Source organism: Calypte anna, chromosome 25, assembly GCF_003957555.1.
Source record: "Calypte anna isolate BGI_N300 chromosome 25, bCalAnn1_v1.p, whole genome shotgun sequence".
Classification (NCBI taxonomy): Eukaryota; Metazoa; Chordata; class Aves; order Apodiformes; family Trochilidae; genus Calypte; species Calypte anna.
Genome location: NC_044270.1, coordinates 1,673,663 through 1,700,200, shown reverse-complemented (window position 1 = coordinate 1,700,200; position 26,538 = coordinate 1,673,663). Strand labels below are relative to the sequence as shown.

The 26,538-nt window shown below is 55.9% G+C and overlaps 1 protein-coding gene across 1 annotated transcript; it reads left to right on the top strand.

The window, feature by feature from the left end:
• Window positions 1-52: 52 nt before the first annotated feature.
• LOC103538274 (phosphatidylinositol 4-phosphate 5-kinase type-1 alpha) lies at window positions 53-26,236 on the top strand. Its single transcript, XM_030464972.1, has 25 exons — window positions 53-128; window positions 5,105-5,146; window positions 7,871-7,944; window positions 9,497-9,627; window positions 9,903-10,020; window positions 10,317-10,469; window positions 11,131-11,430; window positions 11,896-12,101; window positions 12,194-12,277; window positions 12,928-12,976; window positions 13,321-13,405; window positions 13,733-13,870; window positions 14,275-14,404; window positions 15,257-15,337; window positions 16,530-16,591; window positions 20,342-20,408; window positions 21,657-21,797; window positions 22,311-22,425; window positions 22,520-22,606; window positions 23,438-23,506; window positions 24,349-24,564; window positions 25,437-25,545; window positions 25,638-25,769; window positions 25,872-25,939; window positions 26,038-26,236. Exons 1-25 carry the CDS (start codon window positions 71-73, stop codon window positions 26,203-26,205), a joined length of 2,883 nt encoding a protein of 960 aa, XP_030320832.1. The 5' UTR covers window positions 53-70; the 3' UTR covers window positions 26,206-26,236.
• Window positions 26,237-26,538: the final 302 nt, after the last annotated feature.

Sequence of the window (26,538 nt, the reverse complement as noted above, 5' to 3'; positions counted from 1 at the left end):
CTAACGAGGGGCGGGGGCGTGGCCAAGCGGGGAGGGGCGCGGGCGGTGCAGGAGGAGGGAGCGCAGCAAAATGGCGGCGGCGGGGCCCGAGTCGGGGGGCAGCAGCGGGAGCAGCGGCGGCTTGGCGGGTACGGGGCAGGGCCGGGAGCGGCGGGCTTGGAGGCTCTGTGGCCCCGGCGGGGTCCTGCGGGGCTGCGAGGAGCGCTGTGGGCAGGGGGTGGTGGTGGGGGGTGTGTGTGAAGTGCTGCGGGGGGGCGGTGTGGGGCTGAGGAGGGGGTGAGGGGGGGGTGTGGGGTGAGGGGGATCTGGAGGGTGAGGTGGGGAAGGGGGGTGTGGGGCTGAGGGGGGGTCCTTGAGGGGCAGGTAGGAGCTTTAAGGGTGGGTGGGCGGGATGTGTGGGGCCGGGTGTGGACAGGAAGGGAGTTGGGGCCTGGGCAGAGCCCGGAGAGGAGAGGGGGGAAACCGCGGACCGGGGAAAGGCTCCCGGGGCGGGCAGCGGGGGAGCTCGGTCCCTGGTGGGGGTGAAGCCGGGGGGAGCTCGGTCCCTGGTGGGGTGAAGCCGGGGGTGGGAGGAGGAGGAGGGGGCTGAGCTCTCCGGAGGATGTGTGGGAGTGATGGGGGGAGTGGGCATCCCAGTGGCTCCGTGGGGAGTGCGGGGACTCTGCGGGGCTCGTGGGGGAGGTTTTGGGGTGGTGGGGGGGTGGGTGTAGGGCTGGCGATTTTCTGTCTGCGTGTGGCAAAGCCCCTCTGGGCTGGAAAATCTCCGAGAAAAGGGTAGGGGGGAGGGGGCTGGGGGTCTCGTGGGGGGGTTTGGGCTCTTTTAGGGTGTGTGTGGGGGGGAGCAGAGGGGTTGGTGCCAAGGGAAACTTGATTCCCTTGTGTCCCCAGAGCCTGAGCTATGAGTCAGGCCACCTGCCCCGGGGGTGAGAGCAGGACCCGGGGCCTCCCGGGGCACGGAGGGATGAGGGGAGCTGGAATATCGATCCCTCGGTGGGTCTGGGGGAGGAGAAGCCTTTTCCCTGCTGCATCTGGTGCTGGGCAGAGCGAAGGGAGCGTCAAAGCCATGTGGCACCTGTGGGAGGCAGGAGGCTGTGGGGATGGGAACGGCTTCGGGTTTGCATTTGTTGTGTTGAGTCAAGGGGAAGGGCTGGAAATCCTCCCAGGGCTGATTTAGGATGAGAGCTGAAGCTGAAAGAGGCAGGGTTGGGACTCGGTGCTGTCCTCATCCCCCCCCCCAGAGGGATGGTAATGAAAGGTGGAAACCTCCTCTGGGATGAATTTGGTCCTTAAACCTGAGATCCACAGGTCTGGCAGTGGTTTTGGGGGGAGTCAAGAGCCCCATCCCCCTTTCCAGGGGCTCTAAAGTGTCTTCTTCACCCTTGTCTGGGGCTCCAAACCAAACTGACTTTTTTGAGGGGGGCTTCTTGATCTTTTTTCCTGAGCTGAGAAGGAGGCAGCGGATTCCAAGAGCTTGGAAGGCTTTTCAGGGAGCATTAACTGAGGAGCAAATCCGTGGGTAAAGGAGTAAATCTCTTCCCCCTTTTCCTGGCAGAATCCTTGCCATTGTTTGTTTGTCTCCCTGCCTGGTGAGGTGTTGGCTCACTTACCTTCCCCACAGGATTTGAATTCTGGTTGTGACAGAGCCTGAGCTCTGCCCTACGTGGCAGCCCCTCACCTGGGCTGATCCCTCCCTGCCTGCCTGGGGCCTTCAGCTTCACCCTGCTTTGGGGGGCTTTTTTTTTTCTTCTCCCCCCTCCTCGTTTTGCTGCTTTGAAACCTGCCAAAAAAAAAAAAAAAAAGCATGTGGGGGATTTCAGGGGTTTGGCTCTTTGTGCCTTGGGTGCTTTATAAGCAGGGGGGCAGAGGGAGGGGAGGGTTCATTGTCACCCTGGCTTCAGGCCCCTCCCTGGAGTCCAGGGACAAAAGAATTGCCCTGAGAATGGCTCTGTCACTTCTGGGGACAGGGAAATCATTGGGAGCAAGCAGAGAGCAGGGGCCCAAACTGCTGAGCCTTTCCATGTGGGTGTAAAACAACCCAGAAAGACTCATCCATCCCCTCACCCCCCCTCCCAGTTCCTGCAGGGGGGAGGAGGTTTTCTTGATCCCACCTCACCGAGACCAAGCAGGAGGGAAGATGAGTTTGTTAAATAAAAACATCTGAGCAGCTCAGCTTAAAATAGGCCCCTCAAGTGACTCCAAGTCCCATCCCTGGTATAAAAATCTCTCCTCTCTGCAGCCATCAGCTGTGACATCTCTGTGGGTGTCACAGGTTGGCACTGGCAGCTCCTCCACCCCAAACTCTCCCCCCCAAAACCCCCCCACGAGGCCCTTTTGCTGCCGTGGGAGTTGTGTGTGTGATGGTGGGGGGCAAAGCTGCTCCTGTCAGACAAAAGGTTCCCCTCCCAAGAACAAAGGTAGGAGAAGTGGCAGCTTTGTCCCTTGGAGGAGGGGAGCTGCTCTGGGGAGAATCCTGGGGTTTTGGGGTTTTGGTTTGCCTGAGTTAGAACTGAATTTCCCTTGGGGAAGGAAAAGCCACCCCTCCTGTGTTTGTTGAAAGGGGCCACTTTGGGGGGGTTTGGTTTCTCCTCCCCACCATCCCCACTGCTTGAGAAAAAACCTTTTATTTATTTATATTTTTATTTCTTTATTTTGAGAGGGGTGAATTAACCTGCCCACCCCCAGAGCTTCCCTTCCCCAGCAGTGGGGTTTTGTGTCCCCCCGAGCCGTGGCATCCTTCTCACCCTGCCTTGGTGATTAAACTTCTCCCTCTCACTGCATCCCTGGGGGCTTTGCTGTGCAGGAAAAGCAGAGTTCTCCCCGGGCAGCAGATTCCTTACAGATGACCTAAATCTTCCTCCCTTCTGGGAGGGGATTATTTATCTTCCCCCCTCCCCATCCCAAGCCTCAGTGAAGGTGATGGTGCAGAGGGCAGGATGCTGAGCCTGCTTTCCCCAGCACCAGCTCCCTCTGGGGTCAGTTCCCAGCAAGTTGCTCAGCTGGAATCCCTCTTCCAAGGGAAATCCCTGTTGTTCCAGAGCCTGCTGGCACCCTCACTTCCCAGGGAAGAAGAGGAGGAGCTTTGGAGCATGGATTTGTTGGGATCTGTGCCCTGGGAGCCATGAGCCTGGGGGTTCAGTTCATCAGTGTCTTGGTGTTTCTTGGTGTCCTGCGCACCAGGATCAGCTTTAAATTTGAAATCCTGGTTTTGGTGGGAAGCAGGAGGAGCTCAGAGGTGTAGAACCTGGGCTCTGAAGCCAGGGAATGGGATCAATTCCCCAAGTTCCAGTGGGATCCTGAGGTGCCGGAGGACGATGCCGTAGGGAAGGGGGGAAGAGTCTCCTCCATCTTCCTACAGGTTACAGGAGTTGCCAGCAAACATTCCAGTAAGTGCTGGTGTCCAAAATGCCTTCCTCTGCCTCCTCTCCTGCTGGGAAACTGGAAACCACTCCTGTCCTCCTCCCCCTGAGATCCCTGTGCTGTGGGACACATGGAAAAGCAATAACGGGAACGGCCCCGGCGCCTTCTGCCCCTTTCCAGCCCTGCCCTGCACCTGGGGCTGCTTTTCCCGAATTTGCTCGTTGCTTTATTTCTTCTCCTCGGTGATTTTTTGCAGTTCTGAGGTTCTCTTTGTCTCCCAAGCTGTTTGATAACAAGGACCAAAGAGCCTCTGTGTCTGCTCAGCCTCAGAGTTGGTGTTTTTGGGGAGCAGGAGGGCTCTGGACAGAGGAGGGAAGGAACACAGCCAGGAGCAGGTGCTGGAAAGTTCAGAGTTTCCACCCTTCAGTCCTACCTCCTGCCCACTGGGCTGGCTCAGCCCTCTCCTGCCGAAACCACCCTGCACCTGAGTCTCTTTTATTTGGCTCACAGGTTTTTTATTTATTTATTCTAAGATTTTTCCAGTGGGGAGAGGAACCCGTTGTGGTGTTTCTGTCTGCGTTCAGATGGGCTTTTGTTTGCCTGGTCTTTGGTCAAGGTTTGCTGACACAAAGGGAAAACAGATCTCCTCCCAAGCTGGGTGAGCTGTGTTGCTTCTGGATTGCAGCTCCCAAAGAAGGAGTTGCCATGGAGCTCATCTTTTCCTGGAATCCCTGGGATAAGCCCCAGGCAGTGGATCTGGAGCTTCAGCGAGGTCAATGCCCATCTGAGCTCTGACCCGTGGGCACCGACCTGCAGGGCACAGAGGTGGAAGCCCAAACTCCATCCTCTTGGAGATGTTTCTCTCTTTGCCTTGGCTGAGCACCTCTGCAGAAGGCAGAGGAGTTGTTTTGAGGTGGTTTGAGGCATTTTTTTTGGGATTTGAGGCCTGGCCTTGGCTCTCATCTGAGCGCTCAGAAAATGCCGGTGACCTTGTGCGTGGAAACCCCTTCTGGATTCCACCTCTGGGCTGAACAAACATCTTTATTTCTCTGTGACTTGGTGTGCTGACCTCCCTGCAGGGTTCTTGGCACTTTGCTAGTGGGGAAGAGATTGGGGAAAGGTTTAAAGTTTCTGCAAAGCAGCCACAAGTGCTCAGATAACATTACAGAGATTGCCTCTCCTCCAGCTTCCCCTGGGCCTTCTTCCAGCTCCTCTCTCCCTGGCTGCTGGGGAGATGTCAGCAGGGTCCAGGGACTTTGGGGAGTGGCCCAACCTGATTTTACCAGTTCTGGTGCTGTTGCTTAATGTCCTTTGCTGGAATGGATCAGAACCACTCTATGGATGCAGAGGATTTCAATGTTATTACTCACTGCTTGGCCTTCTGGCCCGGATCGAGTGTTGGGGGGTGTTTTGTTCTGAGCTCAGCTGCCTCAGCTCCCTTCCATCCCCAGATGCTCTTGGCTTTGGCTCTTGGTTCAGGGCAGATTTCTGCCCTTTTTCAGAAGAGCTTTCTGAGAGAAGCAAATGAAATGTTGAGGCTTTGAGCTTGGTGGGAGAGATTTTCACTGCCCGTGACCACGCGGCCCCGCTCGGAAGTCTCTCTGGACCTTGGGTTTTTCTTAGCTTGGTGGCAAGAGGGCTTTTTGGACTTTTCTCAGGGAAAACAAACCTCTCTTTTCCTTTCCAAGCAGCTGCCACGTGACTTCACCACACCAACCCTTTAACCTTTTTGTTTTCCCTCGTGTAGATTTCAGCTTTTTGTGCTGCTCGGTGATGTCATATCGAAGAGGTAGAAGTATTGCATCTATGTGCTTAAAGAGAAATAAAAAGCATGGTTTCTTCCTCTCCAGTAACCAGCAGCAAAACGCTGAATTACTTAACTGCCTTGGCTTTTGAGGATTGACAAAACCTGGTGTATTTTCTGGTTTTCCCCCCCAAACAAGCTGCTGTTGTGCTGTGTGAGCGCTCTCCTGACCTAAACCCCTCTCCCCCGTGCAGGATTGTTCCAGCCCATCCTTTCTGCTTTGGTTTCTGCCCAGTTTGTGCTTCCACACAAAGAAATCTCACTGCTGTCCCTGTGGGCCTTGGCTTAGGGGGGGACACATCCCCCCCACCCCCAACAGACTTCATTTTGGGGAGGAAAAAAAAAAAATAAATGTGTGTGTGGGATTTCTCTGCGGGCAGCGAGTTGGATGTGTCCAGGGATGCTCTGAAGTCCTCCAGGGAGGGTTTGGGGGGTTTAGATCTTGGGCTGAAGCCTGTGCTGGGCTCACGAGTGATTTCTGTGTGGCCAGAAGTGCTCTTAGCCAGGGTTCCACCTCCTGCAGGCAGCGTCCAGGTGAGGAGGGAGAATAATCCTGATTTTTAAGCATGGAAAGGACCTGTCTGGGGAAAAGTGTGGGGAGGGAGGACCCTGCATGCTGCTCTGCTGTGTCCTGGCTCTGGGCTGGCTCAGGAGGGCTGAGCTTGATGATGTGTTTGGGTGTGCTGATGTTTTCACTATTTATTTTTGTCTAAAACATGAGGCCCAGCTTAACTCTGTCTGAGAGGCTCTGTTTAAAAATAGAGTGGGTATTTGTCCTGAATGACTTGTGTTCATTTGGGTGAGGATCTGACCCAGGTGCCTTCTTACCTGCTCCTTCCAGTGAAATATTTGTCTGAACTCTTCCACCAGGTGCCATCCCCACAACTTTTTAAGCTTTTTTTCCCCCCAGTGTTTATGTCCCAGAGTATCTGTTGCTGGCTGAAAATAATCCCGGACAGCTCAGGCTGGTGAGGCAGACAGCTCTTTATTTAGGTTGATTCAGCTTCCAGTAAACAGCTCTGAGGAATGCTCTGAAATCACCCGTAGGGATTGCTCCCAGAATCACAAAAGGAAGAAAAAAAACTTTTAAATTTATTTGTTTTTCTGGGACTTGGTGAATTCATTGTCGGGCAGGACTAACCCTGATCTCCTTTCCTCTGGCCAGAATTAACTGTTTAGGTTTCTTGAGCCATTTTTTCAGTTGTCTGAGAGTTTCATTCCATTGGAGTTATGACTAATGAATTCTTTCATTTTAGAGGTGTTCAAACAGACCCAAAAATAGCTGCTTTGCCCAAATGCTTCCGTGTTGTTACCTCTGTGCCATCGACTTTAACCCCTTCGCTTCTCCAAGAGTGGAGGGGGGATGACACAAAACTGCTGTTACATAGCAATAAAAAAAAGTGGAGAGAACAGAAACAGTGTGAAAACTCTGGATTTTGTTCTCTAGTAACAGTTTTGGGCTCAGAGGGAGCAGGAGGAGGATGGGTGATTGACCCCTTGGTTGCTGCAGTCCTGCCCTGGAGCTTCACAGACCTCACCAGCTCATCCCCTCTTGCTCAGATGTGATTAAATGGTTTTGTGTTTTTTTTTTTTTTTATCATGGTCAAACAGGAATTATGTATTCCCCAGTCAGCAGCAAACTGGTTTGGAAACTAGCAGGAGGAGGAGGAGGAGGAGGGGGGAAGCTTCCTGCTGGGGAAACTGGGTGTACTGGGAGCGGGGTGATGCTGCCGGCTGCGGCTTTCCCCTCCTGACTCACCCTTCTCTGTGACCCATCCTGGTTGGGAGGATTGCCACTGGCACTTCCCAAATCTCTACATGAAAAGGCAAACCAAGGCTCCTTGAAGTGGGAAGAAGAAAGAGGAGGAGGTGGAGCCCCCCATGCTCTGATCTGTGCTGAGGTGCTCCCCATCATCCTTAAACACCAGGGTGGCACCTCCCAGGTCAGGACGTCCCAGGGTGTGGCTGGGGACAGAGCAGAGGTGCCTGGGGATGCTCCCTCTTCTCATCTGTGTATCTTCACTTTTTAAGGTTTGTTTTCATGTCGTGAAGGCAGCCCAGAGAAGATTTGCTGCTGGGTCCTCTGTGGAGAGAGAGAGAGAGAGCTTTAGTTGAATCCTGGGGGGGACGTGGTTTTGCACGGCTGATTAAATATTAACACAGTGAATCTCCAAGGTGATGAGGATGGCAGTGGCTGCTGCAGGATTGCTGAAATCGTGGGGCTTTTAGAGCTTTCCATTTACATAATTACAGAGACTTACTTAACAAACCAAAATAAATTAAAAGGGCTTAATTGCTATGGAACAAGAGTGCCACTGCACTGCCTGGGATGTCCCCCCCGAGTCCCTGTGTCCTGGTGGAGCTTGGCAAGGCCAAGAGCCTGGTGGTAAGGTGGTAGAGCAGAGCTTTCTTGGTTTCATCGTGGCAGGCTAAGTGCCAGAAGCTTCTTTCTGGCTGGGTTTTTGGACTGAAGCTCAATCTGGTGGAATGCTGACTGGCTGTGTTGGGGAGCAGCCCCTGGTGTGATGGGGGTGCTGGTCCTGGGGGGAGGTGGCTTTGGAAAGCTGTGGTCAGGGCTCCCACGTGAAAATCAGGAATTGCTGTGTTTGAAAGGGGAAGAAAACCAAAAAAAACCAGGAAGAAAACCAAAATGAAAACCTGCTGGGCTGGAGGCAGGAAGCACATCCCTGGTTTATCCCTCTTCTCCAGGGCAGCCAGGCTCACAGACAATAAGGAAAGGGCACAGAGGAGTGGACTCCACGGGCGAGACAACCTACAAAAAGGTAAGATCCCTCTTGCACAGCTCCTTGGGCTCTTCATCTCCACTCTGCAGCAGAAAGGAAGCAGAGAGCCACGGTGAGTCTCACCAGTTTTGGCGTTGGGCAACGGGTGACACCTCTGTGACAGCCACTTCTCCTCTCTAGACTTCTAAAGTGGGAATTATTTTGAAGCTTTGCCCATTAGCAGCACTTCCCAGGCCTCTTCTGGCCTGCTGGGTCCTTCCTGTGCTATCTGAGCACAACGGGGTCTGTGGATCTTGTGGCATTACTGGAGTTTGCTTCACAAAGGGGAGGTTGGTTTTTAGGTTCTTAAAGCCTGTAAATTTGGGTGTTTTGTAGACAGTGCTTCTGGTTTTTTGGGCTTCATCAGAGCAGGATGACTTTCTGTGAAGTGAGATTGACTTCTAGGATGTAGCTAAAATGAGTAATGGTTTGAGAGGGGTGTTTGATGGCCCAGAATCTCAGCTGTACCCTTGGCTGTCCAGTGGGAGCAGAAGGAAGGAGCTGGAGTGGTGTTCCCACAGCAGAGCTTCTGAAGCTGCCTGTGTCTCCAGAACTGGGGTCACAGCTTCCCAACAAATTCAGAGAGAGAAGGTTAGGCAGCAGAAATAGGAGAGAGAAGCAGGAGCCAATGGAAAATGCCTGAGATGTTTCTTGCAAGGGTCCCAGAAACCTGGATGGGGGAAGGGGGCACCGTGTGGGAGTTATCTGGGAGTGAGACTCAGTGAGCAGTCTCTCCCTTTCCCATCCCCTCCTTTCCCAGGGGTGGTAAGTTGTTTTTTTGTGGTTTTTTTTTCAATTCTATGCCCTATACAAGTGCTGGTAAACAGGCAGTCAGCTGCTCAGCTGCTCGTGCTGGCTAATGAAAGAGAAAAATACTTGTTCCTTGGCAACCTGGCCCCGTGGCTCTGTGTTCACAAACAAGGCAGCAGAGCTGCTCCTCAGCACTGGGGCTGCTCTGGGGCCAGGTGAGCTGAGCAGCTCTGAGCCTTCAGAGGGCAAGGAAGGGAAGTGGGGTCAGGTCCTTCCTCCTTCCCATCTAATCCTTAAGGAAACAGCAGATAGAGGCAGCTGGAGCAGAAGAGGGTGTTGCTGACAAGCTGTGGGGACTGCCAGGTTTTGTTGCTGTCTTCAGGGAACTGTCAGCAGCAGCAGCAACAACAACAACAAACTCACAGCAGTCGAGGGAGAGAAATGTTCCCCTGGGTTTTCCACAGCTTTGGGGGGAAAAAGCTTGGAGTGTTTGTCCCCCAGGACACTGCAGTGTCCTCTGTTGCCAAACACTTTGATCTCACAGTGAGTTTTCCCACCTGGCAGGGGTCTAAGTGAAATTCTGTCCTTTTAAGGGCCAGCTGGGTGCTGGTTCTGGTCCCAGTCCCTTGGTGTTGGAGCAGCCAGGGATGGAGTGGGATGTGATGGGGTGGGAGCTGGAGCCAGGAGGTGTAAAATACCCCAGCTGAGAGGTTTGAAATGGGGGACTCTCTTTTCTCTAACTCCTTTCTTTCCTCTCTCCAGTCTGCTGCTCCACACTGACTGACTTTCTCTGCCCCTCCAGACAACATCATCTGCCTTGAAAGGTGCCATTCAGTTGGGCATCACACACACAGTGGGAAGCTTGAGCACCAAACCCGAGAGAGATGTTCTCATGCAAGATTTCCAAGTAGTAGAAAGTACTTTCTTCCCAAGGTCTGTGCTTGCTTTCTTCTCTCTTGGGTGCTTTGTTTGGGGGGGTGGCAGCATCAGTTCCCAACGTGAGGGAGCTGCAGCAAACCAGGGCAGCTGAGTCCTTGCTTCTGGAGGACCTTGGCTTGTCCTGCCGGGTGCTCCTGCACGTGTCCCCTTTGAGCGGGGCCTTTAGGAGCAGAGAGGGTTTGCTTTTGGGCCACTTTCTGAAGAGAAACGTTTCAACTGCACATAACTGGTGTGTGTGTTTGTGTGTCTGTGCTTCTCCCCTTGCTCAGTGAAGGGAGTAACCAGACCCCAGCTCATCACTACAACGACTTTCGGTTCAAAACCTACGCTCCCGTGGCTTTCCGCTACTTCCGGGAGCTCTTTGGGATCCGGCCAGATGATTACCTGGTGAGTGGGTGCAGAACCCCCTTTCCCATCTCTTATGTGCTCCAAGTGATGGCTGTGTGTCCCCTTTCCCCCCTCAGAGACCTGTGGAGCCCCGTGGCCAGGGGGTGCTCTGTGTGTGTCCCCAGGGTTTGCCCCGGGCAGTGTTGGGAGGGAGGAGCTGTGGTGCTGAAGGTCCCCGTTGATGTTTCTCCCCCTTTCCTCCTCAGTACTCTCTCTGCAATGCTGATGTTTTCTCCCCCTTTCCTCCTCAGTACTCTCTCTGCAATGCTGATGTTTTCTCCCCCTTTCCTCCTCAGTACTCTCTCTGCAATGAGCCTCTCATTGAACTGTCAAACTCTGGGGCCAGTGGGTCCCTCTTCTACGTGTCTGGTGACGACGAGTTCATCATCAAAACTGTTCAGCACAAAGAGGCTGAGTTCTTACAGAAGCTGCTGCCTGGCTACTACATGGTGAGTGGCTGGGCTGGGCTGGGCTCTCTCTGCAAGCTGGGGAGGGGACTCCCAAGTGAACCAATGTGACAGACACTGCTGTGGACCCCCTGGTTCTGTCTGCAGAGATGAAGAGTTGGAGAACTCTGATTTTAGCTTTGTACACACAGAAGCAGCAGCAGCTTTGAGAGTAAAGGCATGTTGGTTTTATTGATGTGACTGTAGCAAAAAAGGCTTTACCAGTCCTGGAGAGCCCAGAACCAGGTTGTTGGGTTTCCATATTTCTGCCTGGTGTCTTCTGCAGGCACAGGAATCCAGATCCATCTCTGTTGTGATCTATTTGGCTTGACCTAATGTCTGAATTCAACAAGGCTGAGCACAAGATCTTCCTTTGCTCAGCTCTCCTCAGCTTAGATGCTGTGTGAACAAGGACTTCCTCCTTCCTACAGTCATTCCTGGACTGGTTGTGATGTGCAGAGAGGTTGTCAGTGGCTGTTGGCATCACCCAGGGGTTTCCTGAGCTCACCTGCCCTTGCCTCAGCTCCTTTGGCAACAGCTTTGCCTCCCTGCCAGCTCCACTGCAGTACAGAAGCACAAGAAAGAGCCAGTAACCCCTCTGGCTGGCACATGGGTCAACTCGAGTGACTCCTGAAGTTTATTTCTTTGCCTTTGGTGTTTTCAGAACTTGAACCAGAACCCCAGGACTCTGCTGCCAAAGTTTTATGGCTTGTACTGTGTCCAAGCTGGAGGCAAAAACATCCGCATCGTGGTGATGAACAACTTGCTGCCCCGCTCTGTCAAAATGCACCTCAAGTATGACCTCAAGGGCTCCACCTACAAACGCCGAGCGTCCCAAAAGGAGAGGGAGAAGGTCTTCCCAACCTACAAGGACTTGGATTTCATGCAGGACATCCCTGATGGCCTTTTCTTAGACGCTGACATGTATAATGCTCTGCGCAAAACCTTACAGAGAGATTGTCTGGTAAGTGGAAGGGTGATGTGGAGAGGGCTTCCCTTTTTTCTGAGCCTTGCCTTTGAGAGGAGATGGCAGCTGCCACCCGTGACTTAAAGAACCTGTTGTTTTGGTGGTGGTGTGGGCAAGAAGCAGAACCTGGAGCCCAGTTTGGTTCAGTCCCTCCAACCTGAGTTAAACCCAGTGCTGTTGTGGAGGCGGAGGAAGCCCCCTGTGTCCCAGCTGAGCTCTGGAGAAGAGCAGGATCTGGGGAGAGGGGTGGGATGCTTGATCAAGCCTGGTCTTGAGTGGAGTGATCGTGCAGCAGTCTGTGCTGGGGGCTTCCCACTTTGGTGACCAGAGCTGAGCTGTGGATTAAAAGCAGTCCCCTCGATACGCTGCGGGCTCCAGGCTGAGTCTGCTCCAGAAAACGTCTGTCCTGGGAGTCTGCTGGGCTGGCAGTAACCAACCATCCTCTGTTGACTTGCTGCCCAGGTTCTGCAGAGCTTTAAAATCATGGATTACAGTTTGCTGGTTGCAATCCATAACATGGACCTGGCTCAGAGGGAGCACGGGGTGGTGGACGGGACGTCCCAGGCGGACACGCGGCGTCCTGCGGCCCAGAGGGCTCTGTACTCCACAGCCATGGAATCCATCCAAGGAGAGGCCCGGAGAGGAGGCACCATTGAAACTGATGACCAGTGAGTACTCTGCTTCAGTCAGGAGCACTCCCCAGTTCCTCAGAGGGGGGGACACAGAGCCTGTGTGATGTCTGTGCCCTCTCCTCCCCTAGGATGGGAGGCATCCCCGCCCGCAACGCCAAGGGGGAGAGGCTGCTGCTCTACGTGGGCATCATTGATGTCTTGCAGTCCTACAGGTAAGAAACATCTCCTGACAGCTCTGTCCCACCTCAGGGGGAAACCACTCCCCAGCACTGCCTCTACCTGCTTGCCAGGATTGGTGCTCAAGAAATAGTTATGACACAAATTAATGTTTGGTTGTTTTTTTTTTCATTAGCTGCTCTTTTCTTCAAGTTGGGTGTTTTGGGATCAGTTTCCAAGTCTTGCTTCCCCTTCCTGGAATAGGTTGACTCTTAGGAAGCTGTTTCTTTGTGCTGTGGTGGTTGTACACAGGCACTGTGTGGGGAGTGGCAAGGAAGAAAAGACAGTGGTGGCCTTAAATGGCCGTGACCACTTCTCCCTGTAGGAGGACACCTTAGCTGTAAGGCTTTTCTTCTATTTGTGTCAAAACCCCCCATGCAGAGGGTTACAATTGTAAAGTCTCTGTTAAAAGTCATTGCAAGTTGACTGCCCTTGAGAATTCTGCCTGTGAACCCCCCCTGGGTGAGTGCACTGTGCCACCAGCCCTGCTCCTACAAAAATGGGACAGTGAAGAGGAACTGAAGGTGAAGTGGTTGTGGTGTTTGGGGCATGCTGGCCATAGTGGCCAGTGGCCAGCTTCAGTACCGAGCCAGCTGGTGTGATGCAGACCCTGGGGACTCAGTTCTTATTTTTTTGTTGTTCTCAGATTTGTCAAGAAGCTGGAGCACTCCTGGAAGGCCCTTGTCCATGATGGGGTGAGTGGGAAAGTAGCACTTTTAAGCTTGTTTAGCAAGAATACCAGAGTCTTGTTAAACTGTGCCTGCTGTCCTTGCTCCTCCTGGGCATCAGATCCTGGGTTTCTGTGTTTGCCCTCTTAGAGCTGATCATCTGCTTGTTCATTAACAAGCACTGATTGCTTTGTATGTAAAGCTTCTGCTGATCTGCTTCTCATGGCAGCTGCTGGGAGTGACCCTGGGAATCCCTGATCTTCCCAATCCAGCCTCACCTGTGGCATTCCCTCCTGGAGAGAAGCTCCTGTTAACCTTGGTCACTTATTAATTGAGCCTTGCATATTAATGTTTGTCCCTTGGGCCTGCAGGACTCTGTATCAGTGCACAGACCTGGCTTCTATGCTGAAAGGTTCCAGCACTTCATGTGCAACACCGTGTTCAAGAAAATACCACGTGAGTACCTTTGGGCCCTTGGACATCACTGAGGCTTCTGCTTCTCCCTGCTTGGGGTTTGGGAAGGTGGGCAACAGCCTCCAGGAGCTTTAGGAAGTTTGTTGTGCTGTCTCACCTCTTCCTTCCTCCAAGATTGTTCTTGCCTCCTCATGGGATCTGTTTTCACCCCTCGGCTTCTTCCTTCAGAGCACAGCCATTACACCTGACTCTCTCACTGAGAATTTGCTGTGTTGGGTCTTTTGCTCCTCCCTGAACACGTTAGAAAAGTGGGGTTTTTTTTGGTTTTTGTCTTTCCAGTAAAGTTTTTCTTGTTTTTTGTCTTTCAAGTAAAGCCATCCCCTTCCAAGAAGAGTCGCTCTGGCACGGCGGTTCCCCGGCGGAGCTGCCAGGGAGGGGTCCCCTCCCAGCCACCCCTCTGCAGTGAGGCCAAAGCACAAATCACAGCAGAGGCAGATGTAGAGCAAGGTTGGTGCCTGGGGGTTTCCAAGTCTTCTGCTGCAACAAACACAGGGCAGGAGAAGGGAGCTGGGGAGTTGTTAGCTCCTGTGTCTTGGCACGGGGTTTTTCAACCTCATCCAAGCATCCAGCGTGGCCTCTGCTGCCCTGGGGAGTGAGCTTGGGGCTGGGTGGTCTCTTGGTGTCTTCTCAGCAGGTTGTGCCCCTGGGGTTGGTGCTGGGGAGAAGGTGAGGTGGGCAGTGGGGCAGAGGCTTGGAGCAGAGAGCTGCTCCAGGGCTGGTTCCTCAGGGCTGGGGTGTCTGAGGTGGGATCCAGCACAGATTTCCCCCTCCTCACCTTGGCTGTCATGGGAACTCGTGCCACACATGATCCCACTTGTGCTGGTGATGGAACAGTCTGTGCTTCAACTCAGGTTCCCACCTTGGTCGCCCAGATCTCCTGCCCAGGACACTGCCAGTGGATGAAGCCAACAGCGATTCCGTCGCAACCACCCTCTCCACCTCTTCCCTGGGCAGTGGAGGCCTCAACTCACCTGCAAACAGGTAAGGCTGCTGCTGTCCCAGGGCATGGCAGGCTGGCAGCTCCTGCAGGGCAGGTTCCTGAGCCCTGTGGAGGATTTGGTGCTGCTCTGTGGGTGTTTTGGGGTTGTTGGCATGCTGGCAGAACCACCTCTTGGGGTGGTCCCTGTGTTGTGGGGTGGAGCATGTGCAAGGAGGGAGCATTGGGTCCCCCTTCCTGCCTGCAGTTCTTTGCAGGTGACAATCTTGCATCTTCTGCTTGGGCTGTGTGGTGGTCCTGGTGGCTTTCAGTTCCTCGTGTGTCCTGTATTTAGTGGCTTTGTTCTGGAGTGGAGGTAATTGTGTGGTGAAAGTGTCCCTGCCAGAGTGCCCGTGAAGAGCATCCGTGTGGTGATGGGTGATGCTGAAGATGACCTTCCTGCTGCTCTGGTTGGAGCTCCTACAACTCCTGTTCTGTGCCAGTGTGGTTCCCATTGTCTCAGGAGCTGAAATGCATGGAGAGCCATGGGGGAGGTGGTGGCTGCCTTTGAATGTTCCCTTTCTGTCTGAAGTGGTGAGCAGGGACGAGGAGGAGCTGTGGTCAGAGGACAACCCCTTTTGGTAGATGTTGTGCTGAGGTGTTAACTTCTCTTTCTGGGAGCAATCAGCAAGCACCTTCCCCATTCCTGACCCACTGCTGGAAGAGCCTGTGCTCTCCTGAGCTGCAGGAGGAGAAGGTGCAGTTGCAATGAACACCTCTTACTCCCTCTGTAAAACCTGAGGACTTCTTGGTAGGGATCCTACACCAGAGCTGCTCCTTCCCCAGCCTCTCAGCATGCTCCTGGTGCTCTCTGTGCTCACTTAACTGGGGGTCTCTCTCCTTCAATCTCTACGTAGGTCAGTGGGAGTACAAGTGCACAAAGCTGACAGCTCAGCAAAGGATTTGCCAAGAGCAGCTCCTGGCACCTTCCTGCCTAGGTGAGGGGAGGATCCTGCACCAAAAAGGGCTCCAGAGGGTGACCCCTCCCCTGCAGAGGGACACTCCTGTCCTTGGTGGTGGCCTTGGCAGCATCAGGCTGGAGGTTGGGCTCCAATGGTCTTTCCCAACCTCAAGGATTCTGTGATTCATCCTGCAGGGCTGCCTGGGTGCTGAGCACTGCTAATTAATACAAACCCCCCAGCACTGAGCATCCTGTGTTCCTCTGGGGCTGCGAGGCAGCCAGGAGCAGAGCAGCCCCCAGTGCCCACCGGGCAGGGATGGGGGGGACCCACACTGTCCCTTTTGGGGGGTCCACGTTGCCCCTGGGGTGTTGATCCCTGGGTGTTTGCAGAGGGTGAGGTGTAGCCTGCTGACTGCACAGCTTGGTGCTTCCTGTGCAATCTAATTACCCACTAATTAAGGCTGGGCCAGGGCGTGTTGGCCACGGGCAGTCCTGGAAGCTCCTCTGTTGCTTGGCGTGGGTGAAGTGTGAAGTGGAGAGAAGCTGTGGTCACTGTGTCCTCAGGGGACAAGACCCAAGGTGGGAAGTGTGGAGCTTCTGGGCCATCAGAACCTTTCAGCTCCTTGGGTTGGGAAGGAAGTGGGGAAATCAAGAGGTGTTGGGGTAAAAACAGTCCATGGGGCTGGGGGCCACCATGGGGCACATGTCCTGGGTCCTGCAGTCAGGCTGCAGCTGGTGTTCAGGGCATGGAAAGGTTGTGGAAGGGTTGTGGAAGGGTTGTGGAAGGGTTGTGGAAGATTTACCAGGGGCTTTTCCAACAAGGGGAGGTGTCTGGAGAGGTTTGAGACTCGCTGAGCTCTGGTGCTTTGGGGTTTCTTTGTTTTCACCCAGGACCATTTCTGTAATAACGAGATGCTTGGAGACTTCTGGAAAGAGGTGGTGCTGCTTGCTGCTTGGCTGGACCAAAGCTTCTCATTTCTAATGTCTTGAATTCCCATCGATTTTGGGGGGGTTGGTTTTCCAGGTGGTGTTTTGGGTGCCTGGCCCAGCAGGGATCATGCTGCCTGTGCCTCCAGATGAAAGCTGCCTAAGGAATGCTGCTGGGACGGACTGGTCCTGGGTGCAGCTGGGCAGCCCTGGAGATGGGAGAGCCCTGGAGATGGGAGAGCCCTGGAGATGGGAGAGCCCTGGAAATGGGACTCACTGACTCTTTAAAAACTGCTTTACAGGTCTTCCCCTTGTGTCTCCCCAGCGGCTCCCCGGGACCTTCCATACCCGAGCGCTCCCCAGAGCTGAGAGAGCAGCTTGAAGACCTGCAGGAGACTGAGATCAGCTTTGTGAGTAGTATTTCTGAGGGGAAAAGAGTGGCTCTGGAGGTGGATGGAGGGCTGTGGGGGGTTACGTGCTGTCCCTGGCTGTGCTGGGACAAGGGGCAAGGAGAGGGATGCGAGCAGAGCGGGAGCAGATGCTCTTCATCCCCCTCTGGAATGTGAAGGCTCATCCTGGCTGTACCAGGGATTTTCCTGCTCTTAGTTGATAATCTGCTGCCCCACAGGCCTGGAATGAGATAAGCAGGAGGCAAAGCAGAGACATTCCTCTCTCCTGAGGGCCTGGAGTGGGTCTGGTGGCAGGGTGCAGCCAGGCAGGCTCATGGTGTGACTCCCGGGCCCTCCTGACTGAGTGTGGGGTGGTGGTTGGGGTCAGCTCAGGCCCAGGGGGGGGTCCAGGGGGTTCCAGGGAAGACCAGGGAGGAGACCTCCAGCTCCTCAGAGGAAGGCAGAGACCCCTCCAGCATCTCCCCCCTTCCTCTTTTCTCTCTGCAGTGAAGCAACAGCACGATGGAAGTTGATGGTTCTGTGGAGTTCTGATAACACTTCAGCCCCTCTTGCTGATGCATTTTTTTTTTTATTTTATTTTTATTTTTTATTTTTTACAAAGAAAAAAACGAGAAAAAGAGAAATCTTTATCAGGACAGAAAAACCTAAAAGCTGGATGGCTGAAGAATGAGCTTCTGGCACCTGGAATCCTCCTGGCAGCAGAGCTGTGTCCCTGCTGTCCTCCTGGCTTTGGAGCCTGGTGGGAGCAAAGCCAAGGAGGAGGAAGAGGAGGAGGAGGAGGAAGAGGAGGAGGAGGAGAAGCTGCTCCCCAAGGGCTGAAGGCCTCTGGAAATGGGATCAGACTTCCCAGAGGCAGCTGTTTGACCATGTCCACACCACAAACCTTGGCGAGAAGACTCAGCTCTTGGGGGTGCTGGGGGGGCACCCAAGGTTCACTGGAGCCTCCTTGGGGTTATTTTGTATTTTGAACAAGTTTTTAATTTAAATATTTCTCAGAATCGGGTCACATCACTTCCCTTTAGCCCTGCAAGATAGGAATTCTATTTTAGTTTAGTTTAGTTTTAATAAACAGGCTTTTTTTTTCTTTCTTTTTCCCAGTGTATCCCATGGGAAAGAGGCAGAAAAGGGGGAGCAGCAGCTGCACCCCCCCTGGGGGAGCTGCCCCGACCTCCCCCACCACCCCCAGGACTGCAAACGTGCAAAGCTTTTTCAGGGAGGTTTTGGATAAAACTCCTTTTTCCTCCCCTTTTTTAAACTCAGCCCTTTCCTCCCTTCCCCACCGAGGTGAGGGGGAACTCTTTGTCAGGGGCCTCATTTTTAGTTGTGTATTTTGGGTTTTTTTTTAAATATTTCATAAACAAAAGGACCAAACCCACCCTGCTGCCCCCCCCCCCTGCCAGACCCCCCCTCTTTTTATCCCCTTTTGATACCTCTCCTCTTGAAACAGACTCTGACCTCAGCAGGACAGACTTCTCCAAGCAGAGGTTGGACTGAGCTTTATTTTCACTAAAAGCTTTTTTTTAAAAGAAAAAAACAAAAGAGATGAAGTGACTCTTTTCCCCCTGTTCCCACTTAGATGAATCCTCCCTTCTTTTTTATATATATATATTAAAAAGAAAAAAAAAAAAAAGTAATTTAAAGCTTGCCCTTGTGCAAGGGGTTTCTCTACTGGTTAGCAATGGTTGCTAAGGACAAGAATGTAGTGGTGTAGAAAGGGATTTTTTTTTTTTTTCCTTTTTTAGTTGAGATTTCAGAGCCAAAGCTCTTCCCACCTCCCACCTCCTCCTTTGAGAGTGGAATTGAGCTGATATTTAAAAAAAAAAAAAACAAACTTTTTTTTTTTAATTAAAAAAAAATAATTCTATATTATTTTATTTTATTTTATTTTATTTTATTTTATTTTATTTTATTTTATTTTATTTTATTTATTTATTTTATTTTATTTTATTTTATTTATTTTATTTTATTTTATTTTATTTTATTTTATTTTATTTTAATTTTTTTTTTGGCAAGCCCAAGCAGCATGGCCTTACCCCAGGGATCCAGCTCCCAGGGGGTTCTTGGGACACCGGTGTCACGCCGAGACCCCCCCCACACAGCAGGAGGAGGAGGAGGGGTTGGGGGCCACCAGGACCTCCCTTTGCACCCCAAAACCAGCAGGTTTTACCCTAATATCTCCAGGAACTGTCTATATTAGACACTTGTTACACCTTCCCTCCTCACCCACGCTTGTTTGGTGTTTCTTTTTTAACCAGGAGAGAAGAAAACTCAACTCTCAGTTCCTTTATTTTTATTTTTTTTTCATGATTTAATATTTATGAAACTGTATTTAAATGTTGGGGTTTTTTTTTTTGGGGGGGGGGCTTTGATTTGTTTTTTTTTTCTTCCTGGAAGGGGAGGATTTGATGGGGGGGGATGTGGGGGGGGCTGCTTCTGGATCACTTTGTGATGAGTTTTCAGAACTTGCTCCTTTTCCTGCATCTTGGGGAGGAGGGGACACCTCAACCTGGGGGGGGGACACATCCCGGGACACCCTGCTGCCATTGTCACCTCTGGTTGTCACCAGGACCTGGAGGGATCCACGGATGGAGGGAGCTGTGTCCTGCTGGGACCCCTGGGGAGGGACAGACCCCCACCCCCCCCCCCCCCCCCCCCCCCGGTGTCGGGATGGACTTTGGATCAACTCCTGCTCCGGGACCCCCCCCCAAGGACAGAGAGGATCCCCAGGAAGCCACCGACCCCCCCGCCACGGGATGGATCCGGGATGGACTTTTCCTTGTCCTGCGTGGGGTGGCAGCGCTGTTGTCACCTCCCCCCCCCCCTCTTTGGGACACCCCCCCCCACGCAGGGACAGCTTTGTCCCCCCCCCGTGTCCCCGTTCTCCTCTCGGCTCTGTAACTCTCGTGGCCCTCGCTGCCTCTCGGACGCGAAATACACCGTGTGCTGCCCACCCCCTGCGCTGCTGTCACACGGGGGGGACACGGGTGGGGGGGACACGGGAGCTCCGGGGGTGGCACGGGAGGGGGGGGGATGGAGGGGACACGGGACCCCCGAGGGTGGCACGGATGGGGAGGGTGGAGGGGACAGAGGAGGGGACAGGGGACCCCCCCGGGGCTGGCACGGGTGGGGGGGATGGAGGGGACACGGGACTCCCGAGAGTGGCACGGGTGGGGGGGACACGGGACCCCCCGGGGGTGGCATGGGTGGGGGGATGGAGGGGACACGGGAGCCCCGGGGTGGCACGGATGGGGAGGATGGAGGGGACAGGGGGACCCCTGAGGGTGACACGGGTGGGGGGGACACGGGAGCCCCGGGGTGGCACAGGTAGGGGGGGGGGGATGGAGGGGACAGGGGAGAGGACAGGGGAGGGGACAGGGGGACCCCTGAGGGTGACACGGGTGGGGGGATGGAGGGGACACGGGAGGGGACACGGGAGCCCCGGGGGTGGCACGGGTGGGGGTGGGATGGAGGGGACACGGGACTCCCGGGGGCTGCCGGGGTCGGGGACCCCCGGGTTCTTCCCCATGGTGGGGGTGGCGGGGGAGGGGGCGATCCCCGGGGGTCTCGGAGCCTCCGGGAACCGAACCCGCGGAGTCTCCGCCGGGACTACAACTCCCAGCGTGCCCCGCGCCCGCCTCACCCCGCAAGACGGCGAGCGGGGATTGGTCGGTAGAGCAGAACCCATCGGCGGGCGCCTTGTTAACCCCGACCCGACCCGGCCCGGTTCTCACGGGACGGAGCCAAGATGGTTCTGGAGAGCACCATGGTGTGGTGAGCGGGAGGGAAGGGGGGGCTGGAACCGGGGAAACGTCCCCAAAACCCCCTCGGGTACAATCCCCCCCCGGGCACCGCCCGAACCGAACCCCCGCAGCTTTCCCTGAGTCATCCCGGGAGGCGGCGGGGCCGAACCGGACCGGACCGGGACTGAGGGGGGGATTGGGGAGGGAGGAAAGGTTGAGGGGTGATGGGGAGGGGGCGTGAGGGAGAGGGGGAAGGGTCCTGGGGCAGGGGGGGACACGGGGGGTCCTGGGTGGGCTGAGGGGACCCCAAGGAGGGGGTGGGGAGAGGGGACCCCAATAATGGGATGGGATAATGGGGACCCCAATGAAAGGATGGGGAGAGGGGACCCCAATGAGGGGGTGGGATAGAGGGGACCCCAATAAAGGCATGGGGTAGAGGGGACCCCAATGAAGCAATGGGAGAGGGGACCCCAATAAAGGGATGGGGTAGTGGAGACCCCAGTGAGGGGGATGGGGAGAGGGGACCCCAATGAGGGGGTGGGGTAGAGGGGACCCCAATGAGGCAATGGGAGAGGAGACCCCAATAAAGGGATGAAGAGAGGGGACCCCAATGAGGGGGTGGGGAGAGGGGACCCCAATAAAGGGATGGGGTAGGGGAGACCCCAATGAAGCAATGGGAGAGGAGACCCCAGTGAGGGGATGGGGAGAGGGGACCCCAATGAGGGGACGGGGTAGGGGGGACCCCCATGAGGAGATGGGATAATGGGGACCCCAATGAGGGGATGGGGAGAGGAGACTCCAATGAGGGGATGGGGTAGAGGGGACCCCAATGAGGGGATGGGTAGAGGGAACCCCAATGAGGGGATGGGGCAGGGGAGACCCCAGTGAGGGGATTTGAGAGGAGACCCCAATGAGGGGATGGGACAGAGGGGACGCCAATGAGGGGATGGGGTAGGGGGGATCCTCATGGGACCAGTGAGGAGCCCCCTGCCCCGAGGTGGCCCAGACGCAGAAGCCCTTCAGCCAGGGTGACCTCCCTGAAGCCTGCCCCAAGGAAAGGGCTTTTCCCACCCAGAAAATCCTTTTCCAGGTGGCTTTTCCCCACTCGGGTTCCTTCATAGCTGTGGGAGTGGAGGGCAGGGACCTCTTGGCACTGCTGGGGGGGGGGTGGAACAACCCTGGTGGGGCATCAGGCTTTTGGGGTGGGGGGTGTCTGGTGTTTTGGGGGATAAACCTGGGGTGTTCCAGGCTCCTCACCCCCCCCCTTCCTGTGTTCCAGCGTTGATAACAGTGAGTACATGAGGAATGGGGACTTCCTCCCCACACGCCTGCAGGCCCAGCAGGATGCTGTCAACATCGTCTGCCACTCCAAAACCCGCAGCAACCCTGAGAACAACGTGGGGCTCATCACCTTGGCCAAGTACACCCCAGCAAGGGGGGCACCCAACCTCTGGGGGGGCCCCCGAGAAGGCACAGGGGTGGGGGAAGGGGGGAACAGTTCCAGTTCTGTCTGGGAGGACTGGTTCCAGCAAACTGGGTTCCTGGGTGGGTCTCTGGCTCGTGGGGTTCAGTCCTGCACAGGGCAGAGGTTTTCCTCTCCTGGGATGTCTGTGCCAGGCCTGTCCTTCTGATAGGTGTCCCCAAGGGTGACAAACAGTGGAGCCAGCCCTCTGTTTTCCTGGGGTTTGCAGGGTTTTGGTGCCCCCGTGAGCTCCCTCGTGGGCAGAGTGGGTCACAGTGGGATGAGGGTTGCACACTGGGGCTGCAGACAGATTGAGGAAAAAAACCCTCCCTGGAGACACTGCCCCAGTGCTGGCACTGGTGGAGGGGAGGGGAGGTGGGGAGGGGGTTTCCTACCCCCCCAGACCAGAAAAGGAGTTGGCAGAAGAGGTCCCAAGGGGGAGGAGGCTGAGGGGAGGTGTTTGTGTTGCAGTAACTGTGAGGTGCTGACCACGCTGACTCCAGACACGGGCAGGATCCTTTCCAAGCTCCACACGGTGCAGCCCAAAGGGAAAATCACCTTCTGCACGGGGATCAGAGTGGCTCACGTGAGCTCCTGCCTCCTCAAACCCCTCTCTGGAACCCCCAGCTCTGGGTGGGGTGGGGGTTTTCAGCACAGTGCTGACTCCTCTGCTCTTGCAGCTGGCCCTGAAGCATCGCCAGGGCAAGAACCACAAGATGAGGATCATTGCCTTCGTGGGGAGCCCCGTGGAAGACAACGAGAAGGATGTGAGTGGGGGGCAGGCAGAGGAGGAAATGCTGGGGCTGGGACCCCATCCCTGGGCACAACCAGGGACAAGGACAGGGATCCCCAGCTCCCTCCCCAGCTCAAGCAGCTCCCGAGGGAGGTTGTGCCACGTCCCACATCTCATAGCTGTCACCTTGAAACCACTCTGGGGACTTCTGCCTGAGGAGCTGGGGAGGAATTCTGTCCTGGGGAGGGAATCTGTGTCCCTGGGGAGGGAATCTGTGTTCTTGGGGAGGGAATCTGTGTCCCTGGGGAGGGAATCTGTCCTTGGTGGGGGAATCTGTGTCCCTGGGGAGGGAATCTGTGTCCCTGGGGAGGGAATCTGTCCTTGGTGGGGGAATCTGTGTCCCTGGGGAGGGAATCTGTGTCCTTGGTGGGGGAATCTGTGTCCCTGGGGAGGGAATCTGTGTCCCTGAGGAGGGAATCTGTGTCCCTGGGGAGGGAATCTGTGTTCTTGGGGAGAGAATCTGTGTCCCTGGGGAGAGAATCTGTGTCCCTGGGGAGGGAATCTGTGTCCCTGAGCAGAAAGGAGGCTCTTGGCCTTCAGGAGATGCTTCTCCCTTGGTACTGAAAGTAACAGCAGTGATGTTAATCCAGATGTTAGGAACACAACGATGTTAATCCAGATGTTTTGGGGCTCTCTGAAGGAACAGCTCAGGAGCTGCTCCTCTGTGGTCTTCTCCCACCCAGAGAGGGGAAGCATCTCCAGGGTTTTCCTGCTGGGAGGTGATTTTGGTGCCTGCAGGACTGAATCCCTGGTGCTGCTGTAGTCTGGTTCCTCAGCTAACACCCCCCCATGTCCCCCCCTGCAGCTGGTGAAGCTGGCAAAACGTCTGAAGAAGGAGAAAGTCAACGTGGACATCATCAACTTTGGGGAGGAGGTGAGAATTCTGCCTTGGGGCTGCTCCAGGATCCGAGCCTGGAGTTGGGGATCCCATTCCCTGTGTCCTGGTGGCAGCACTAACTGGGGGGGGGTGACATTCCCCTGGGAGAATCCCTCTCCTGGGGGTGACATTCCTTTGGAGAACCCCTCTCCTGGGGGTGACATTCCCTGGCAGGATCCCTCTCCTAGGGGTGACATTCCCCTTTCCTGGGGGTGACATTCCCTTGGGAGAACCCCTCTCCTGGGGGTGACATCCCCCTCTCCTTGGGGTGACATTCCCCTTTCCTGGGGGTGACATTCCCTTGGGAGAATCCCTCTCCTGGGGGTGACATCCCCTGGCAGGACCCCTCTGGAGGTGACATCCCCCTGGGACATTCCACTCTCCTGGGGGTGACATTCCCTAGGAGAACCCCTCTTCTGGGGGTGACATCCCCTGGGAGAATCCCTCTCCTGGGGGTGACATCCCCCTGGCAGGATCCATCTCCTGGGGGTGACATTCCCCTCTCCTGGGGGTGACATTCCCTAGGAGAACCCCTCTCCTTGGGGTGACATCCCATGGCAGGATCCCTCTGAGGGTGACATCCCCCTGGGACAACCCCTCTCTTGGGGGTGACATTCCCCTCTCCTGGGGGTGACATCCCCCTGGCAGGACCTCTCTCCTAGGGGTGACATTCTCCTCTCCTGGGGGTGACATCCCTGGCAGGATCCCTCTGGGGGTGACATCCCTGGCAGGACCCCTCCCCGTGTCACTGCAGGGGGGTGGGGAGGTGCTTCCCAGGGGGGCTCCTGGGGGGGAGGTGAGGGCTGAGCTCTGCTCCCATCCTGCCTCTTCTCCCCCAGGAAGCCAACACGGACAAGCTGACCTCCTTCATCAACACCCTGAACGGGAAGGATGGCACCGGGTCCCACCTGGTGACGGTGCCCCCAGGGCCCAGCCTGGCAGACGCCCTCATCAGCTCCCCCATCCTGGCTGGGGAGGGGGGGGCCATGCTGGGCCTGGGCGCCAGCGACTTCGAGTTTGGGGTTGACCCCAGTGCTGACCCAGAGCTGGCTCTGGTGAGGAGAGGGAGAGGGGGAGGAGGAGAGGAGAGGAGAGGAGAGGAGAGGAGAGGAGAGGAGAGGAGAGGAGAGGAGAGGAGAGGAGAGGAGAGGAGAGGAGAGGAGAGGAGAGGAGAGGAGAGGAGAGGAGAGGGAGAGGGAGAGAGGAGAGGGAGAGGAGAGGAGAGGAGAGGAGGAGAGGAGAGGAGAGGAGAGGAGAGGAGAGAGAAGGAGAGGAGAGGAGAGGAGAGGAGAGAAGAGGAGAGGAGAGGGGAGGGAGGAGAGGAGAGGAGAGAGAAGGAGAGGGAGAGGGGAGGAGGAGAGGAGAGAGAAGGAGAGGGAGAGGGAGAGGAGAGGGAGAGGAGAGGAGAGGAGAGGAGAGGAGAGGAGAGGAGAGGAGAGGAGAGGAGAGAGGGGAGGGGAGGGGAGGAGAGGAGAGGAGAGGGAGAGGAGAGGGAGAGGGGAGGAGGAGAGGGAGAGGGGAGGGAGAGGAGGAGGAGTAGGGGGAGAGGGAGAGAAGAGGAGAGAGAAGGAGAGGAGAAGAGAGGAGAGGGGAGGGGAGGAGAGGGAGAGGAGGAGGAGTAGGGGGAGAGGGAGAGGAGAGGAGGGGGAAGGAAGAGGGAGAAGGAGAGGGAGAGGGGGGAAAGGAGAAAGAGGAGAGGAAAGGGAGAGGAGAGGGAGAGGAAGAAGGAGAGGGAGAGGAGGGAGAAGGAGAGGGAGAGGAGGAGGAGGAGTAGGGGGAGAGGGGAGGAAAGGAGGCAAGAGGAGAGGAGAGGGAGAAGGAGAGGGAAAGGAGGAGGAGGAGAGGAGAGGGGGGCTGGTGGTGGTCACCCATCATGAGGGGGGGGGTCCCTCCAGGCTCTGCCCCCCTGATCTCCCCCTCCCCACAGGCTCTGAGGGTCTCCATGGAGGAGCAGAGGCAGCGGCAGGAGGAGGAGGCCAGGAGGGCAGCGGCCGCCTCTGCGGCTGAGGCCGGGATCGCTGCTGCTGGTGGGGATGGTGAGGACAGAGCCTTCCCCCCTTCCCCCCCAGACCCAAAATGAGGGTCCCGGGGGGGTGTCTGTCTGAGGGGAGGGGTCTTTCTGTCTCAGATTCAGACGATGCTCTGCTGAAGATGACCATCACCCAGCAGGAGTTCGGCCGCGCGGGGCTGCCCGACCTCAGCAGCATGACGGAGGAGGAGCAGATCGCCTACGCCATGCAGATGTCCCTGCAGGGGGCTGGTGAGCACCCCCAGACCCTTGAAACCCCCTCCCCACCCTACACACACCCTTAGGGGGGTCCCGGAACCCCCTCAAGCCTCCCCTTTTCCCCACCCCACACAGAGTTTGCCCAGGCAGAGGCGGCCGAAGTCGACAGCAGCGCGGCCATGGACACCTCGGAGCCGGCCAAGGTGAGACCCTGGGGGTCCCACGGGTGGGTGAGTGAGTGAGTGGGGGGTCCCCTGCCTCTCCCCCCTACCCAAACCCCTCTCTCTCTGCCCTCCTGCAGGAGGAGGATGACTACGACGTGATGCAGGACCCCGAGTTCCTGCAGAGCGTCCTGGAGAACCTTCCCGGGGTGGATCCCAACAACGAGGCGATCCGGAACGCCATGGGGTCGCTGGCGTCCCAGGCAGCCAAGGAGAACAAGGAGAGGAAGGAGGAGGAGAAGAAGTGAGGGGGAAAAGGGGGGGATGGGACGGGGCTTGCCCCAACACCCCCAAAACTGCTCCCCCCGCGCTGAGGGGGCTCCGGGGACTCGGCAATAAAGGTGCCCGTGGGGGTCCCGGTGCTGCTGCTCCCTGGGATAGGGATACTGGGGCATACTGGGATGAGGGGCTGCTTGGGACTGGGGGGAACTGGGCCTTGGCGCTTCTCGAGACTTGGAGGGGAATCGACCCCCAGAGCCCCCCCTGTACTGGGGGAGCTGGGACTTGAGTCTCCTCTTTACTGGGAGGAGAGACCCCCGGTGTCCCTTGTACTGGGGATACTGGGACCTGAGTCCCCTCTT